Source organism: Carya illinoinensis, chromosome 5 (assembly GCF_018687715.1).
Source record: "Carya illinoinensis cultivar Pawnee chromosome 5, C.illinoinensisPawnee_v1, whole genome shotgun sequence".
Lineage (NCBI taxonomy): Eukaryota > Viridiplantae > Streptophyta > Magnoliopsida > Fagales > Juglandaceae > Carya > Carya illinoinensis.
This window is the reverse complement of record NC_056756.1, coordinates 41933964-41953585: the sequence shown is the minus strand read 5'-3', so window position 1 is coordinate 41953585 and position 19622 is coordinate 41933964. Positions and strand designations below refer to the sequence as shown.

The following is a 19622-nucleotide window of genomic DNA, read 5'->3' as shown; positions in this document are numbered from 1 at the left end:
CAGCAACCTCACAGTCCTTCAGTTGATGGCCAAGTTTGCCACAGCAGTAGCAAAAATTTGGCAAGCGTTCATAGACAAAACGGATCCAGCATATGCCATACTGACCCAGATTGACTTTGACTCCACGCATAAGGGGCTGTGATATATCCATCTTAACTCTAATTCTCATGAATTCTCCCCATGCAGCCTCGCCTTGTTCACCATCAACCTCCTCCACAGTGCCTATCTTGTTACCAATAAGGCGTCCCACCTCCTCATTCATTGCAATTAACGGCATCTCATGTAATCGAATCCAGAAAGAAGCTTCTGAAATTCTAATTTTTGTTACCTGTCGATCACCTTCTAGTCGTTGCAACAGAACCAAGTTTCTATCAAATGACCAAGGTCCCTCACGAAGAACACGTTGCTTATCACGCTTGTCACCAAACTCCACCAGAATAAGCTTTGACCCCAAATCCTTAAAGCTCACTTTATGAACGGGTTGCCACACTTTCCTCATCATGCTCTTGAGGGCCTCACGATTATAATACCGATCCGACAACAATGACATCACCAGACAACGTTCACCACGTAGAATATTTGGTTCCAAAACATTAGGCTCCACATGAATCTCACTGCTCTCTTTCTCAGATAGAGACAAATGTTGGTATAAGGATTCAATCTCATCTGCCATTCAATCTCACTAAATGCATGCTGTTAAAAAATAAACTGATAAGATTAATAGTAAAGTCTTCTTATTTTTTTAATTTTATCAATCTTATCCATTAAAATTTTAACAAGATATATCTAATAAAATTTTATGAGGGGTAAGTCAAACTCTTACTTCATTTCCCCCACAAGCATATTACAGGATTTCACAACCAACTATAATTATTAATTACACTTTAACAACGGGATTTTAGGCACCATACCCTTACTAAACAAATCATCAGGGGAGCTCAAAAGAGAAATAAAAACAAATAATTTGGGGCTAATTTCAGGGACCAACCAGAATGATAGCCACTTGGGGGGCAAACCACACCCCATATGAGAACCCGACAACTCGATTTGTTCCCGAATATCTCCTATATGATAACTCCATCAAGCATGTGATCAGATATAAACATTAATCACTTACACGATGTGCCAAAAACAATTTAAGTTTCAAGAGAAAGTCCAAAACCAATGCTTGTTAAACATCAAATTTAAATGTTCTTCACCAACTAAAAAACCCAATATCAACAGTGTCCTAAAAACCATGGAAACTACCGAGTGAAGTGGTTCAAAGAGTGATGAGATCATCCTTTGGTGGTTGCTTCTTGGTATTGTGCCCGGAATCAGACGTACCCCCACCTTTCTTACCAAATATCATTTCATCAAGATCATCCATCACTTCATCGCTACTTCCCCCCGGGCCTGAACCTCGAGAACCAGCGGGTTTTCTAATCAGTGCATCTTCTTTTGCATAACGGGGTGACTCGTCAGGTTCAACGGCGACGGGTATCATAGCAGGTTCTGGCTCAACACGAACATCTGAAGGCTTATTAAGCTCCTCGTACTTGGATAGAACTTTCTGGATCTCGTCATTTACATTCAAGGCTTCAAAAAGCAGTGCCTCGTTATCTCCAGATGTCTCAATAATTCTCTGGACAGTTGATTGTGAGCGACGACACTGTTGTACCAGGGTGGCTGTCAAGTCATCCTGGAAATAAACATTGCATTCATGTTGAAGTGTTCTCACCAGCAAACCATACCAAGTATAGAACAATTGTATTAGTTGCTCAAGTCAGGAAAATATGTAACATAACTAAAATTGACAAAATAGTTCCTCATAAAGCAGAAACTCTTGACCAAGAAGGCATAAATCAACTATGTCTCGATCTTATCATAATTTTACATGTCCAATTACATGCAAATGACATAACACAACATCGACATTGCAAAATCGTTGTTGTTGTGCTAGGCTTTCTTCTCATTTTTTCAGACTCAAATGATTTAGTACAGATCTACTAGAATCTGCAATAACAGAGACTTGATTTTAAAGGAATGGATTCCATCGTATGTGTCTTAAGTATAATAGAAAGTGATGCATTTTCCATCACTTAGTAACGTTTTAAAACCTAGGTAAACTTGGAACAGGCAAAGGAATTGTCCAACAAAGCCATTGCAACTACAGGATTCAGTTTCAATTACAGAGCAGATAAACTCCAACAAAAGGTTATGGCACAAATATAAAGAGAAGTTAATGCTAATTAATAACCAATAGTCACTCCTAAATATTAAACACCATAGAGCCTTTTATTTTTCTCTCTTTTTAGGTCCAATAATGAGGCTAGACAAGGGAGGTGGTGCTCCCACACACTTAAATTCGCCACCCCTGGTGGCCAGGATTCCGGATCCCTAATATGCAGCACAAAACTTTAACAACTAGGCTGGCTAGTACCTACAAATGCTGTTCAACCTCGCTAAATACACATTTCAAGCCCATAAAAGTGTTATAATTGGAGCTCTTAAACCAAAGACAACCAGAAATAACATGTTTGAAATTGGGAGCACATTGCATCCATGGAACTCAAACACTATTTGTGCTTTAAAATTTACTTCACTTGGTGTAAATATGTGTTCAGCAAGGTTGAACAAGTCCACTATCCATTTTTTCCCTTTAAAATCAACTTTGGATAATGTCTGGATACTTAGGAAGGTCTGAGAACCTACTTCAATAGGGACAAACAGGACCCTAATAAATGTCATGTCCAAGCTATTGGAAAGTGGTCCAATAAAAGCGGAATACAATCATGACTTCAATTCATTTCTAGACTCATTTCCCTCTTGGTTATGTATACAACCTGTTATGAGTTGTAAGGAAGGCCGGTGTGTGCTTTTGACACATTAATCATTGCATTATTCACCAAAGGAGCTATGGATACAATGTTTATCTAAAGTCCCCACAGCATTTATGTCTTATTGGCTAGATATTATACCAGCCACAACATTTTTGATTGGATTATATACTAGCCACAACATACAAATGTTCAACAATAAACCACCAAATAAAAATCAGTTCAGAATGTTCAGAGTCACACAGCAATGTTTTCATATTATCCAAGAGATGCCAAAAATCATGAACATTCACTTGCAGATCATGATGTAATTTGTATTATTATCTGGAGCCTGTTAACATAAAATTAAATATTTTGCTACTCCAGTACAAATCATCAACACTCATTCAACATCAATGATCACACAAAACAACTGTTATGCAAACCAATAATCACCTCAATTATGAGTTTTCTAATCAAAAGCAATAGGAGCCTTTTGCAAATGAGAATACATAACAAGAAGATAAGTATTTAATCATTCAAGTGCAAACAAAACAGAAATATATGAGAAAGTACTGGAACGACCTAGTTATGACTCAACAGTGGCAGAGAATTATGTCTATCTACATCATTAGCGTGTTTTGTAATATAAGCTCTATATTCATATTAGAAAGAAAGAAAAATAATATAAGCTCTCTAATATGTTTGCCCATAACTTTACTTATAAAAAAAAAAAAGCTATCTAACTCATCTAAGATGTTAGCAAAATTATATATTAATTATTTGATAATATATGTTTACATTATATATTATCAAATAAATATATATAATCACTTCTCAGAATAAAATTATTGAACTTAGCCAATTACAAGGTAGTTAAACAATCTAGATGACCTGCTTAGTTCATATCTCAAAATTCCCTTTCGGTAAAAGTCAAACCCAAGAAGAAGTCTTAACATATTTCACTCTAAAAGATTTCCAAATTAGCGGATCTAGAAAATGACAGCCAGCGCAAGAGGATAAAAAAATTACCTTCAAAACATCTTGTTGTGGTGAAGAGGATAAAACTGTACTAAGAAGCTCCATACAGTTCCTTGCAACATCAAATGCTTCCTTTGTTTGTTCAGCAGTAAAGCTCTGCACAGGAAGATCATGCTGAATCTGCCGGGGAAGATCACTATTGTATTCTGAATCAGATATTGAACGAGGAGGAGTAAAGATCGGTGCCAAACTCTCATTGTCACGACCAGGGAAACGAATCCCCCTTGATTTTAAACTCTGAAACAGAAGAACACCAGCAGAAAAGGTTGAAAGAAAAGAATCTAGCATAAAGAGAAGTACAAATTTTATTTTCCATAGTCAACATAATTTTTCATGTTTAAAGACAGTGGGAAAGATTAGTTAATGGAAGATGCCAGTAGCAAAATTTTTGCAACAGAACTTTATGATACCTTATATGTTTCTTCATAAACTGGCAAATAGCGGAGTTCACTGGTTGATTCACCCCATGCCTCAATTAGGACCAAAGCCTTGTTACGATTATTAACTACAGTCTGAGGATCATCAATCAGCTTCACCATCTCATCAAGAACTCTCTCTGCTGCCACCTCCGAGAAAGCCTTCTCACAATTCTTAACACATGTTTCAAGCAACACCAGAGCGAAGTACTGGACCCTAGGACTCTTCAACACAATCCGCTTCTTTATTCCACGGATCAATTCAACGCTGTTGATTTTTTCATGATTGATCATGTCACAGATATCAAGATTCATAGCCCAATCAGGCTCGTCAAGGTCCTCTGAGGTTGCATCTTCAACAAGCTTATCAGTCTGGTTTGGGGTTTGAAAAAGCTCCTTTACCTTGAAGCTCATTGAGCTCATGCCTGCACTCATCTTTCGGCCCACCTCGACACCTCCAATCTTGAGGCGTTCACCAAAAGCACTAACTTTCTCCATCAAATTGTCACTCATATTTGCAACCCTTTAAAACCTAAAGCCAAGTCTTCCAAAATGCTTTCCTGAAAATCCACTAACCTTCAAAAGATTAGAAGAAAGAGAACTACAATACCATATTTGGTTGCTGAAGAAAGAGAATGTAAAGTAAAGCCATTAGATTAGTGGATATTTTTAATCCAACAATAATTTTTCATTTTTCCTTAACGGTTAAATGACAGAATAATATACATAAAAATAATCCCCTTTTCTATTTTCCAGACAAGGAAACAAGTAAAAATGGAAACCAAAAACCCTCTGTCGGAAAAAACAAGTTCCAGAAAAGAAATGTTGGCAGATTCAAGAACCATATATAACTAACATTTTCTTTTAAGCAACGCAAAACAACAAACATGAACTTAAAATTAATAATAATCTAATTTTCATATAATAAATACCTTCTAAAACTGACTGCAAACTGCAACAGAAAATACCCTGAAAATCCTACAGATCTCGAAAAGATAAAGTTGGAACCCGAATTTTCTCGACAAATTGGGGGATTTATAGGCAGTAAGAAGCAACTAACAAAGTTGAACATCTAAATACTAAAGTTAACCACAAATAAGTTTTACGGATATCAAAAGCCAAAACTAGTTTTAAAGCCAGGAAAACCAATTTTATGTATCTATATATCTTTTTATTTTTCCCAAGTCTATCACCGACTAACGATATGCGGTAGAGAAAAGAAAGCATTAAAATCCCAGTCTAATTTGAATTATCCAAACAACATAAAAAAAAACGTTATAATGAAAATTGTTATTTCCTTTTCCTTACGTTTTCCCTCAGCTTTCTCAGACAACAAACGGAGTCAACTTACTCGATGAGACTAATATTCACCAAAACCAAACAAATTCGAAATCCGAGAAAGGCTGTGTTTTTTCGGTTTTTGGTTTTAAATTAAAGATTGAATATGAAATTAAAGAGAGTACCTTTGGCCTTTGGGATTGAGAGATGGTTTTTTTTTGTTGAGATGGAAGACGCGCAACGACTCTCACAGTAAAGTTCTTTCTTTCTTGGAGTTTCAGCCTCTCTCTCTCTCTCTCACACAGTTTCTTTCTCTTATACGTTCCCTATGGGCTACCGATATTTAATTCCGTTATTAGTAATTATTAATTATCAAAATTTAAACTTCAAGAAAAATATAAAGAAAAATTTATTGGAAATCGATTTATTTTATTTTATTTATTATATTTATTTAAAATTTTTATATAAAATATAAAAATAATTCAAATTTTTTAAATTTTAAAATAATAATAATATTAAAAAATAATATTTTAAATATAATTTATTTAATTTTTATTTTTATTTAAAATTATTTCGTCGTATCCCTTAATCCAAACCAATCCAAAGACTTTGTAACGATTGGTTGTGGCAATAAAAAGCTTTAATTGACTTAAAAAAAATACAAGGACTTTGAAAGTGGATCTTAATTTATTATAATTTATAAATTACGTATTTTGATTATTAAAAATATCCAACGCATCCTCCACGTTAACATAATTTGAAACGAATGAGTTTAAGTTCTAAATTAGAAAGGAAAAAATATATCAATTTTAAGATTAGAAATATTATAGTAATATAGGAAATTTTACAAACTAAAAAAGAAGAAATTAATATAAATTAATATAATACGTCAGATTATAAATTATTTTTCTTATAAAGTAGATTTAATATATCATCTAAAATTATCTCAATTTATAATTTTATTTTTATGGAATCACTTTATAGTTATAACACTTTATTTTTAAGATTTATAAAATATCTATTTTCATACGTAAGTTTGACTTTTTTTTCCCCTTAAAAAATACTACAAAATGATTTTTTTTTTAATATTCCAAAGTTTTTGATGATTTATGGGAAAAAAAAATAATTCTATTATCAATAAAAGAAACTATCGGGTATTTAAATGATAAAATTTGATTTAAAAGATAAATTTTAAAATTTTAATCTTATAAAAGAATTTTATAATTAATAATGTAAATGATATACTCTACACGACGACTTAAATGTCATTTAAATAATGAATTAAGATGAAAGTTAAATAATATATTATTAGAATATTATTTTTTAATATTATTATTTTAAATTTTAAAAAAAATTAAATTATTTATTATATTTATATAAAAAATTTTAAAAAATATAATAATAAGATGAAATAAAATTTTCACTTTAGAAACTTAATAATAATTTAACTTTTTATGTAATAAGCTTGTACTGTTTTACACCGTAGACTTTTGTACCTCTCTAATTAAAAGGACGAAATGTCAAAGTCGAAGTTGTTGGGCGATTAACATCAATCGGTTGTCATCGTTCGGTTTGGATTATTGTTCCGCTTACAAAATGCACGCATTGAATTTTCCTTTTTCTTTTGTTATTAGTTTTTTTGTTTTTAAACTCGTTAGTTATTTCAAAATATACTTAATATTTAAACCAATAAATGTAATTTTAAATCTTCTTCTTTTTTTTTTAGAGAATAAATCCTCTTTTTATCAAGAAAAATATCATAGTTCATTCGTTAAGAGAAACTTATATATATATGTCTGAATACATGCAAAAATATCCTCACATCAACTATTTGAAACTTCATCATTATATTATTGAACTGATCTGAATTTTACTACTGTTGATACTCTTTACAAATAAATATTTAAGAGATAACATTCTACTTAAACAGAGACTCAACATCACATTTCATAGAAATGGAAGACTGAGGTACTGTTTGGCTATTTAAATTTTTTATCTCAAATACAAAATTATCATATCATCATTACAATTTTTTCAAATCCTCATACAAAATATAATAAACAATTCAACTTTTTCTTAACTTTTTTAAATCTCAAAATAATAATAATAATATTAAAATATAATATTTTAACATTTAATCTTAAAACTTAAAATTCTCATCTGAGAATTCTCAAAAGCCAAGCAGAACAGATTCTTTACGAACAAACAGTCTAAGAGATGATTTTTTTTTTTTAACTATACAATAAAGAAAACAAGAACGAAAAAATGACAAATTACAATTTGTACTAATTTTGGTAGACTTTAAAATCTGTGACAATTGTGAAAGCCACAAACTTTTTTCTTTTTAGCTATAAGAGTCATATGTGAAAGATTTGATGGTAACGATTTTAGTGATCTCCCAGGCATGCATGAGAAAAGCTACTGGAATAGATGGCATGTGAGGACCACCCACAATCGTAAATGACGCATGAGGACTACTCACGGTGACTTTTACAAAATCGTCATTATCCTTATAACGATTTGTAGCTTGAGAGTCTTCTTGTATTATATATATATATGATTTTTTTTTTTTTAAGAGATAGAGGGAGAGAGGGTGAGAGAGAATGTAGATTACGCCTTTTGTTGTTTAATTCGCAACGTAGTAAATCTTCCTATTTAAAGTATAAGTTAATGAGATAAATAGTAATTTACAGTTCAAATAAAAGAGTGGGTGAAAGTTTTAATAATTTATAAATCATACTACAAAATAAATTATTCAAGAAGTAATTTTTTTTTTTTTTTGTAAAAAAGCAAGATATTGTTTAATACTGGTAAGACTCTGTGTTTGTATATAAAGGCTAATTGGGTTAAAAATAACAGAAATGATATCATAAAACTGTAAATTAGTTTTAGTATATTGATGTATTTTTTTTAAATATTTAAATATATAAAAATAATATGAAGATGAAAAGAAGAAAAAAATAAACAAATATATTTGGGCTGGATGGCGCGCCTAGCAGTCATAGCTAAACGGCAACCTAGTACTACTCTAAAAATAATAATAATTTATTTTCAACCTAGAAGTGTGACTTTCGTAAGGTGTCGTTTTCGGTAGATACAGAGGTCGTTGAATTGGATAAAAAAATCAAAAATCAAAATAGTAGTAATGAACATTTATGTGGCTTTTGAATTTGATACGATAAATTAATAATATGTTAGGACGATCCGTCCAAAAAGATTAGGCCAGATAAGTTTGAATAATAATAAAAATAATAATAAATTAAAAATCTTGGATAGGAGAGTTGTTGGCTAAACCCACTTTACTATTAATTAATAATTTTAGAATTACAAGTCTTGTGTAATGTTTTAAAAAAATATACTAAAAATTTGAGATCTACGAGTGAAATTGTTTACTTTTTTATGGTAAATTTTATATTTTTTAATGAGAATATATGAGATTTATATATTTTAAAACTGTATATAATATTAATTTTTTTAATTTAGATTAGTGCAATAAGCTACATAATTATCTCATTATTTTAATTTTGTGATAGCATAAAGTTTAAATATGTTAAGGTGAGTTTTTATTATTTTAATAATAAAAATTTTACATGCAATTATTTTTATATACTTCTCTGCATATTTCATTAATTTAATTAGTTGCATCATTTTTTTAATATAAATTAATTATTTTGACTAATTATATTAATAAAATATAAAAAAAAATACGTAAAAGTGAATATACATAATAAAACTCTTTTAATAATAGTTGAACCAAGACCATGGTTCATCAATAAGAAGGTATGATATTAGGAAAGTGACGTAGTTTTCCTTTTCAACGTTTTCTTTTAATAAGATTGTTTTAGAATAATTTTAAGATCGTCACAGGATTATTTGCTGTTGTTTGGATAGTTGTTGAGATTAAAGACTTCTAAAATTATTGTCTGACCTCGATTGGAGAAAGATAAATATATATTATTAATTATTCGTGTGAATTATTGGTACAAATAATTATTATTAAATTTATTGAATGTGTTCCTTTTTCTCATTTTAATTGTAAAATAAATTTTTTTGAAAAATGATACTAAATACAATATTAAAATATAAGGAATATTCAAACTTTTACACTCCATTAGGAAAGATTAAGTCTAATTTAGATGTTGAGATGAATTGAATTCTTTATAAATAATAGTAAGTTGAAATGATGTAGTGAATTTTGTAAGACCTACTTAAGATAAATTTAGATATGTTTGAATGTTAATATGAGTTTAAATGTATTGATGAGAAGTTGAAAAAGATTGTGGGTCTTTTGTGTAAAGATTTGTTGAATTAAAAAAGGTTATGGACCTCGTATGTAAAGATGTGTTGAGTTGAAAAAAGGTTATGATTCTCGCGTATAAAGAAGTTTTGAGTTGAGATGAGTTTAGTAATTTGAGAGTTAAGTATTTGAATATTAGATTTAGTTTAAAATTAGATTGAATTAAGATCAAGTTCCAAACTGAATCAGTCCAACTTTTTAATTATTATTATATTAAGCTAGCATTGAAATGCTTCTAAAGGCCCTGGTTCAAGTTATAGCAATAACTGGCATGAGCATCTTTCTCCTTCCAAATCCCGTACATTTATCAAATAAATAAAATTATGCAAAGGTTCTACTGGGATCATAAGGAAACAAGTTCAAAATACAGTAGTTGAGTTCGAACAAAATAGAAGAAGCCAAAATAAATAGAGACTTGGATTTTCGAGAATTACAGTGTTTCAATTGGACTTTCCCAGCTGAAGAATAATGAAGAGCCATTATTCATTGTAAGAGTTATTTTTTAGAGCTAAGTACTTATCTAATATTTCTTTAATGGATACTCACTTAAGTAAAAGACCATCATATATTCTATATATAAAAGTGGCTATCTAACGGATCTAACGGATGAATAGTAGTTTTCATTGTTTTTTGTTTATTTCTTTGTTTCTCCCGTTAAGTTACCGTAAGTATCCGTTTATATTTAGGAAAATGCTAGGCACGTTGCTTGTCTCCCGTTTTCAACTCCCGCTCGATGTGACATACAGGTCTCTGACTTAATAGAATAAAAAAATGCCATGCCCTCTACTCTCCCTTGTTTCTCCCTTTCTCCCGAAAACACATTCTTCTGCATCTTGAAATCACTCTCTTCTTCTTATCGAAAACCCACTTTATTTTTTTTTCTTTATTTTCTGAGACTCGTTGATCTAGTCACATAGCTCGGCTTCTCCATTTGTTTGTCAAAATCATTTCCCCTGCTCTTCACAACCCCGCATTCCATCGTCTCCCCTCCTCTCCATCTCCGACCTCATCTCCTACCCGTTTCCAACGTCGTCAACGAGAACCTCCAGCATTTTGTCTTCCCTGCATCGGCCCTCGTCTCCGACTGGCATAAGAGTTTTTCAAGGTAAATTGATTTTTTTTCTCGTTTCCCCTGCATCGCCCACTCTCTACATTTGTTTTGTTTCTCTGGAATTTACTTGGTCTATGTTCTTTTCTCTGATTTCATCCCTATGTCTTTGGTCTTTACTTGGAATTTGCTTGTATTTGTTTTGAGCACCAAGTGCTCGACAGAATAGAAATTACTACTTTTTTGTGTGCTCATCATTATCTCAATTGTTTGATCATCATTATGTCAATTATGATGCACCATTCTATGATTTTTCTTTCTGGATTCCAATGTAAATAGATGACAAAGAAAATTTTCAAAATAGAGGAGGAGTTGAGCGATGCAACATGAGGGGAGATGGAAAGAGATAATGACCTAGGGTTTTCATCCCATTCAGCTTTAGAACGTGACCGTTTTGCAAAGAGTGACTGGCTTCACCTATTATGGGTTGGGCCCAAAAATGACAATCCACACCAACTTAAACCCAACAATAAATAACACCAAAGGCCCCCTAACAAAGACAACTTAAACCCAACAATAAACAACTCCCTAGATGCAGCAAGAACAAATAATCTCAATGAGTTTTTTTTATTTTTTTCTTTAAATATTTTTTAAACATTCTTAATGATTGAAAAAAAATAAAACATAAAAATAAAAATAAAAATAAAAATATATGAGTGGACGTATTTGGTAGATATATTTGATAGTTGTACTATCAATTTCTTTAAAATAATACTTTATTCTTTTCAAGATTGAGATTTGCCTCCAACTTTTTCGTGAGACACATGTAGAGTTAAAAGTATTACAGAAATACTGATTGGCCTTTCCAGTGAAACATAAATATCCATATACCAATTTGAAGACTTTATTACATTGTTGCTTTTGAATTCTAAATTATGACAAAAAGTGATTGCATCTAAGATTTGGGCTTGATTTTATGTGAATTTGTTTTAGTTTGGACACTATTTTTATGAGAGTGACACTTATATTTTATGGCATTTAAAATATATTACTAAGTAATGGTTTATAATACAGGTGCAATAAAATAAAAAGATACAAAAAAATAAAAAAAATGTAAATAAAAATACTACAACGAAAATCACATTAAATTTAAAACAAGAGAACTAATATTTTTAATAAAGAAAATAATTATTTAATTAAAACACATAAAAATATAGGATATCACAAGTATGTTAGAAATTGTATATTTTCTCTAATAGTTTCCCAGTAAATTCTTGCTACACGTGTGCTAGCAAGAATTAAAATACTGATCGTAGTAATTAATTTATTTGTTAAAGTTCCTTTGTAATATTCTATTAATTATATTACTGGTATAAAAGTTGAAGCAATGTCTTTTAAGTTATATATGCCATCAACTACTTTTTACAAGTTTTATAAAAAAAAACATATTATTTTTGTAAAATAATTGTTTAATGCAACTAAACAAACGTACTGTATACGTTACTTTAACCTAGTATTGGAGAAACATGTACAAAGCACATAATCTATTGTTTTGAGGAGTTACCATAGAGGGAAGGGAATGTCAAGAGTATTCAAAGGCCCCACCCTCGTTGCACTTACACGTGGATGAGGGCCTATGATGTGAAGGATTTTCGTACTATTAATCTGGTTATTGGGGTTTTCGAAGCCATTTTTAAAGTTCTTGCCAATTGTGTTTTGACGGCACAATTCTCAATGTTAGTGAATGGCTCTCCGGTGAGCTTTTAACAGTTTCTATGGATTGACACAAGGGGATTCGTTGTCTTCCTCCCTTTTTGTCATAGTTACATATGCACTTGGTTGAATATTAATGGCTACAATTGGTAGTGGTTGTGAATTTCGATGGGTGGGTCCTATAATGCATTGATTAATGTTTCTCACCTTTTTGTTTGCAGATGATATGTTACTTTTTCGTGAGTGGATTCAAGTCATATACGAACATAGCTCTCTTGCTGTGTTTTGAGGCCGTGTTTGGCCTTAAGGTGAATCTTGAAAAACCTAAGATGGTCCCAACGGGCCTTGTGCGGAATATTAGAAATTTGAGAAACATTCTGAGTTGTCAAGTTGTTTCATTACCATAAGATATCTTAACCTTCCTTTGGGGATGATTTTTAAAGCAAGAGCAGTTTGGGATGAGGTGATAAAGAAGGTAGAAAGAAGGCTGGTGGGATGGAAGATGTTGTACTTGTCAAAAGAGCTGATAGAATCACCTAATCAAAAGCACTCTTTCTAATCTCCCTATATGTTTTCTCTCATTATTTCCTCTACCAATTAGTGTGGTTAATCAAATTGAAAAAATGTTTTAAGATTTATTGTGGGGAGGTATTGGGGAGGAAGCCAAGTTCCATTTGGTTAGCTGATATAAGATTTTGTACTCCACTATCGTATGGAGGACTTGGGGTTCTCGAGTTGAGGACCTTCAATAAAGCATTTTTTTACAGAAATGGTTGTGAATGTATCATCTAGAAAGTGAGTCTTTGTGAAGGGTTGTGATTGATTCCAAATATGGGAGTGTTTGAAGGGTTGGTGCTCTAACAAGGGAGGTATACATTATGCGGGGGTGTAAAAAAATATTAGGAGTAGTTGGGATGAATTCACCAAACATGTTTGTTTGGCAAATGGTAATGGTTATAGGAGTAGTTTTTGGCATGATTCATGGTGTGGTGGTAGGGCCATCAGTGTTGCTTTTCTAGGTCTTTTCCATATCACTCAGAATCATGATGCTTTAGTGGCAGATGTTTTGGGTTGCTTGAGTGATTCCCCTCAATAAAATGTACACTTTTCTTGAGAAGTGAATGATTGGAAAATGGATGCAATTTCTTATATGTTTAGTTTGTTGTATGATACAAGTTTTATTTGAGTTGAAACATACAAGATTTGTGGATTCATACCGGAATAAGAAGTTTACAGTTTGCTCCATGTACAAGTTGCTGAGTAGCCGGAATGTGGTATATTATTTTCCTTGGAAATGTATTTGGAGGAGTAAGGTGCATTCAAATGTTGCTTTCTTTAGTTGGACAGCTTCTTTTAAAAAAATTCTAACCTTAAATAATCTTAGAAAATGTGGATTAATTGTTATAAATCAGTGCTACATGTATAAGAAATGTGGCAAGGGTGTTATGGTATGAAGATTTTAGTAGAATTGGAGTGGTGTGGATGATGCCTAGGAAAGTGGTAGATCTTTTCGTTTGTTAGAGAGATCTCAGGGGTAACTCTCAAATTGCCACTGTTTGAAGCATGATCATTTTATGTCTTGTGTAATGTATTTGATTCGAGAGGAATGCTTGCTATTTTGAAGACAATGAATGCTCAGTAGATGAATTTACATGTTTTTTTTAACACCTTATTTCTTTAGGTTTTAGCCATTGTATTTAATAGAATTAGTGGTCTTGATTTTTTTTTTTTGGTTTCATTTTCTAGTTCCTAACTTGTAAGTAGGTTTTTGGTATTTGTGTACAATTTGTGTATTTGTTTCATTTTTTGTTTTTGTTTCTTTTGTGTTATGTGATATCCCATTTTTACGTATATGTTTATTGTACATTTTTTTAAATTATTATAATTAGTGGTTTTCTTGTTTTAAATTAAATGTGATTTTTGTGGTATTATTTTATAATTTTTAAGTTGTAAAATTATTTTAACGTGTTTTCTTACTATTTATTATTGTTTTGTATTTAAATTAATTTTTTTAAATTTAAATTAGTTTATTTTTTGGCTTTAAAACTATTGTGCTTTTAGATTCTATTATTTTATTTTACTTAATCATTGCGTTTAAATTATTTTATTTAATTTCTTATTTTGAAAATAATTTTTGTTAGATCAGTTTCGTGACAAAAGTTATGAGGGTTGGACCTTACTTCTTTCCTTTCATTTTTCTTTTTCTCTTCCTTTTCTTTTCTCTTTTTCTTCTTTCTTTTTCTTCCCTCGCTTCTCTCCCCGCGTTCGACCAGTTCCTCCCCTCTCCCCCGTCGTTCTCTTCGTCTTTCGCACAATCTGTGTCGTCATGAGCCATACCGCCCCTTTCCTTCTTTTCCCCTCCGGGCGGTGAACACCCCCTTCCATTTTCAAACCACCTAGTGTCATCATTAGCCACTACGAGCCCCTTCAAGCTAGAGCGTCCTTTTGCTCTAGCACCACTGTTGCTTCACCTCCGGCCGCCATTTCTTTACCACTTTATCACCGGCCTCTTGCCGACCTAACCCACTCATTTCTAACTCCAATCCGTTGCCGGAGTAACCACCACAAGCTAAACTCTGATTTGACCATTTTTTACTTCCACCTCCATTTGTGCTGCCACCCACGACCAACCACCACTTCCACTAGTTTCACCAATACCTCTAAACCATTTTCTATCAATTCTAACTCTTAGTTTGTTCCCATTCAAAAGTGGGTATTTTGTGACCCACGGCCATAATGCATTTTGCACTATTACGTTGCCTTTCCACCACCTTTTGCAGCTCCTTGATTATTCGGAAGTTATTTTATAGCACTGTATGTATTTTCTAAACGACATTTAAGATTTAAATGTATTTATACTTTAACAATTATTCTGTGATTGGTTGATTGTGCCAGACTGAGTCCGAGGAGTTAGGGGTCGGTTGGATTGGAGGACGGAGTTGTATATATAATTGCTTGCTGTTGGAAATTGTTGTTGTTGGTTATTTTTTGGTATCTTGTCGTAAGCATTGCATAGTGCATGCATGCTCATGTTTGAAAATGAAAACTAGATTTTCGTGTAATTGCATGCATGTTCATATGCATATTTGAAAACTGAGTTTTCAAGTGAGAAATGATTTTGGATATATTTGAACGATTGGATTGATTGGTTTGAGTTAGAGGTACTGTAGGGATAGTGGTAGAGTTCCGCTTGTGATTCTCGCCTACAATGCACGCGTGGAGATGGTAGTAGAGTCCCGCCTATAGTGCTCTGATGGTTTGGTTAATTGGTTATTTTCTTGGAAAATGACGAGATTGGATTTTTTGGCCAAAATGGAATTTGGTGTGCATGGAAAATGTGGATTTTCGAACCTCATGCATACAGCATCATGTTTATATTGTCGTTGCTTAATGTGTTTTTATTTTAATGTTTGTTTAGTTTATTACTTACTTGTGGTACTGTCTTTGGTACCGTAGATTTTGATGCATGTGAGAAGTTGACCCTGAGAATGTGGTTTCGCGGGAGTTGTGATCGGGGATCACTCTCTTGTGGGTTGTGACTTATTTCTCAGTTTTAGTTATTACTTTTGGTTTGTATTATATTTTTTATTGATTATTTGTAATATTTTTACTACGCTTGTTTTTAAGCGAGTTTGTATTTAAACAAATTATGGTACTTAGTTGACTGACTTTATTTGTGATGACCCGCTTTTACGTGTATTTTCACTGAAGGGTTGTTTTTAATTTAATTAATATATTGGTTTATTTATTTTAAATTATTGTGTTTTAAATTGGTTTTTAATTTATTTGATGTTGTGTTTTATTTCTTTTAGTTGTTTTGTGGTTTTTAATCTCTTTTCGGCGTGTTTTCCGGAGTGAGGATTGGACCTCATTTCTTTTCACATCTTTTTCCTTTTTCTCTATTTCCTTTTCCTTTTTTCTCTTTTCTTTTTTTCTTCTTCTTTCTTTTTTCCTTTTCTTTTTCTTTCTTTTCTCTTTCTTCTTCCTTTCCTTCCGTCCCGTGCGTCTTCTCTCTTTTTCTCATTCCCGTTGCCACCACTTTGACCCGCCAGTTCTCCGCCGTCCGGCCACCATTTGATGCACCGTCACCACCATTCTCTTCCCCTTCCACCATAGATCATCCCCACCAATTTTCAGAGCCATCGGACCAGCCGTTAGCTTTCGAGAGCCGTCGGAAGTCGTTGCACCTGCTCTGTTTTTGCCCCTGTCGCCGGAATCTTCTTCAGCCCAGACCGCCGCCGTCCAGCCACCGTTTGGCTCGCCGCCGGTCTCGTTCAAACCCCCTCCCTCCGGCGCACCACCCCACCAAATATCTCCCCCATCCGGCCAGCCGTTAGCCACCTAGAGCCATTTCTTTCCACACGGTTTTTGACTCGATCCGCCGCCGTCGCTCCACCTCCGGCCACCACCTCTTTACCACTTCATCACCGACTCCTTGCCGTCCTAACCCATCCATTTCCGGCCTCCAACGACCACCGGAACAGCTCCTACGAGCTTAGTTTCCGATTTGCGTTTTCCGGCCATTTCCGGCGATTTCGCCGCCACCCACGGCCAACCACCACTTCCAATAGCTTCACAATCATCCCTAGGCCATTCCCTATCAATCCTAAGCCCTGGTTTGTCCCCGTTCAAAAATGGGTAATTTATTACCCACGGACACAGTGTAAATTACACTGTTACGTTGCTTTTCCTCCGCCGTTTGCAACGCCGCGAGCTTTCTAAAAATACCGTATAGCGCTGTAAGTATTTTCCAAACTCTATTTTCAGATTTAAATATATATCGCTCATTCAATTTATTTTATCTGCTGGTTGGTTGATTCCGGACTGAGTCCGAGGAGTTTCGGGGCGTCGGATGGATGGAGGACGGAGTTGCCTGTTTATTTGATTTATGATTATTTTATTATGCATTGTTATGGCATTACATGGTGCATGCACGTGTGTTTGTGGATTTATGTGAAAAGCCTGTGTATTGGCGTAAGTGTATTGCGGGTGCGTGTGTATCACGAGCCCAAGCCGGGATGGGTTATTATCTCGGTGGAGCTCCTCTGGTCACTCGGGAGCGGAATAAACTGAGTGATGTCCCCTGAGTTGTCGAGAGCGATGACGGGAGCGGGGCTAGGGGATGCTTGGCTACGAACGCGCCGAGCGCGGAACCGGGCATCGCCCTACTCACCGACTCCGTGGCCCTTCGCTGGCGAGGGCTAGAGGATGCTTGGCTACGAACGCGCGGGGCGCGGAACTGGGCATCGCTCGTTAGGTGTCACATGCATGGTGGTACTCTACGGTGTGACACTGGAGCCAGGGTGTGCGGATGACCCCTAGGGGAGGTCATGGTGTATACGGTTAAAATTGGATAATGGTTTGTGAGGCCAAATGAGACTTTTGGCGTGGGCCAGATGGACTTCTGGCGAGATATTGAGCCGGATGGACTTCTGGCGAGATATTGGGCCAAATGGATTTTTGGCGGCCAAATGTGACTTTTGGCGTGTTTTTCGGAAAGGATATGTTTTTGGGCCAAATGGGATTTTTGGCGTGCGTGGAAAAATCGTGTTTTATGGGCTTTGTGCATTGGGTATGTTTCATGCATATTGTTTGAGTTCTATGTGTTTTTATCTAGTAGTGTTTGGGTTTTACTTACCTGCGGAACCATTTTTGATTCCGTAGCTTTTGGTGCAGGTTTGGAGGATGAGAAGGAGGAGGCTGAGCCCGAGGATGCGGCTCTGCCGGGTTGCTGATGTTATGCTTTTCTTTATGGTTTTAAAACTGTATTTGTGTTTTGTAATATTTTATTTAAGTATGTTTTAAACAGCTTATATTATGTTAAGAAAAATTCTGGTACTTAGTTATGACTTTCGTTATCCGCTGCGTGTTTCTTGTGCACATTTGTTGCCTTTGTACACACTTGGCACCCGTCGATGGGATGGTGACCCGGGTTGTCACCATCCGGACGTCTCGATTTCCCCGTATTCGGGCGTGGGGTTTTGGGGGCGTCACATTATTATTCCGCTGCGTTATTTTTGTTGTACACTTTCGCTTGTGCATGCACTTGGCATTTAGTGATATGATGTGTGGCCCGTATTATCATCATCCTGATACCTCGATTTTCATATGTCCATATATGAAAGTTGAGGGCGTTACATGTTGTCTCTCTTTTAATTAAAGTGCATATTTACACAAATAGAACATCTCTCTCACAATCTTTATTCAATGATCCCACGACTAGATATGGGATGAGGAGCATGAGTCCTCATAATTTAATACTTGAAAATAGAAATTTTAAATATCATTAGTAAATATATATATTTTATTTTTTGTTAAAACATTCTTTTAATGATAAAATTAAAAAATATCACTTACAAGCACCTTTTTTAATGGTTGCAAAAGTTGAATTTTTATTTTTATTTTTTATATTTTTATAAAGGTTTATTTATACTTGAGAAATTTTCAAAACCTTTGCATCCAATAGGACTAACGTGGCTTCCCCCTGTTTTTCTTTCCATTCTCACTATTGGTATTCCAATAAGAGATATGATTTATGAAAGTTTCATATAAACAAGTTCCATACAAGTATTTGTTAAAAAAAAAAGATCACAGCTAAAAAATGGTAAAAAAAAATTATGATTTATTAGTGAGACCCACATGTAAAAAATAAATTGTATTAAACTTATCTATTTAAAACTTGTATCTAATATTACTCATTTATCTCAACTTAGCTCTCATACTTGTATTTTTACTCACATGAGGGCTTAGCGTTGGGTTAGACTCCAACTCTAATAGAGTTGGAAGGTCCGAACGGAGTTGTTGGAATTAGAGCCAGAGGTCGGAGGGCCATTAGTTAGGCTATTTATTTATTTATAATTTATAATTTTTTTTTAAAAATTTTCTCAACATTTTTCCAAAATCCAAACAACATCCAAAGATTCCAAACAACACAAAAGCATAAAAAAAAAAAAAATAAAATAAAAATCAAAAGACTTTACTCTAGAATCGATGCCAGATTTAAAAAACAATATGAACAAAATAAATAAATC

The 19622-nt window shown here is 33.6% G+C and overlaps 1 protein-coding gene across 2 annotated transcripts; it reads right to left on the bottom strand.

Annotated features, from left to right (window-relative positions):
• Nucleotides 1–1046: 1046 nt before the first annotated feature.
• LOC122310916 (TOM1-like protein 1) lies at nt 1047–5869 on the bottom strand. 2 transcript variants are annotated; one of them, XM_043125166.1, is made up of 4 exons: nt 5719–5869; nt 4250–4826; nt 3831–4076; nt 1047–1681 (listed from the first exon to the last, which is right to left on the bottom strand). In XM_043125166.1, exons 2-4 carry the CDS (start codon nt 4766–4768, stop codon nt 1262–1264), a joined length of 1185 nt encoding a protein of 394 aa, XP_042981100.1. In that variant the 5' UTR covers nt 4769–4826; nt 5719–5869; the 3' UTR covers nt 1047–1261. The 2 variants fall into 2 exon arrangements, with proteins under 2 accessions (XP_042981100.1, XP_042981099.1); XM_043125165.1 differs by having other exon boundaries at nt 4250–4815.
• Nucleotides 5870–19622: the final 13753 nt, after the last annotated feature.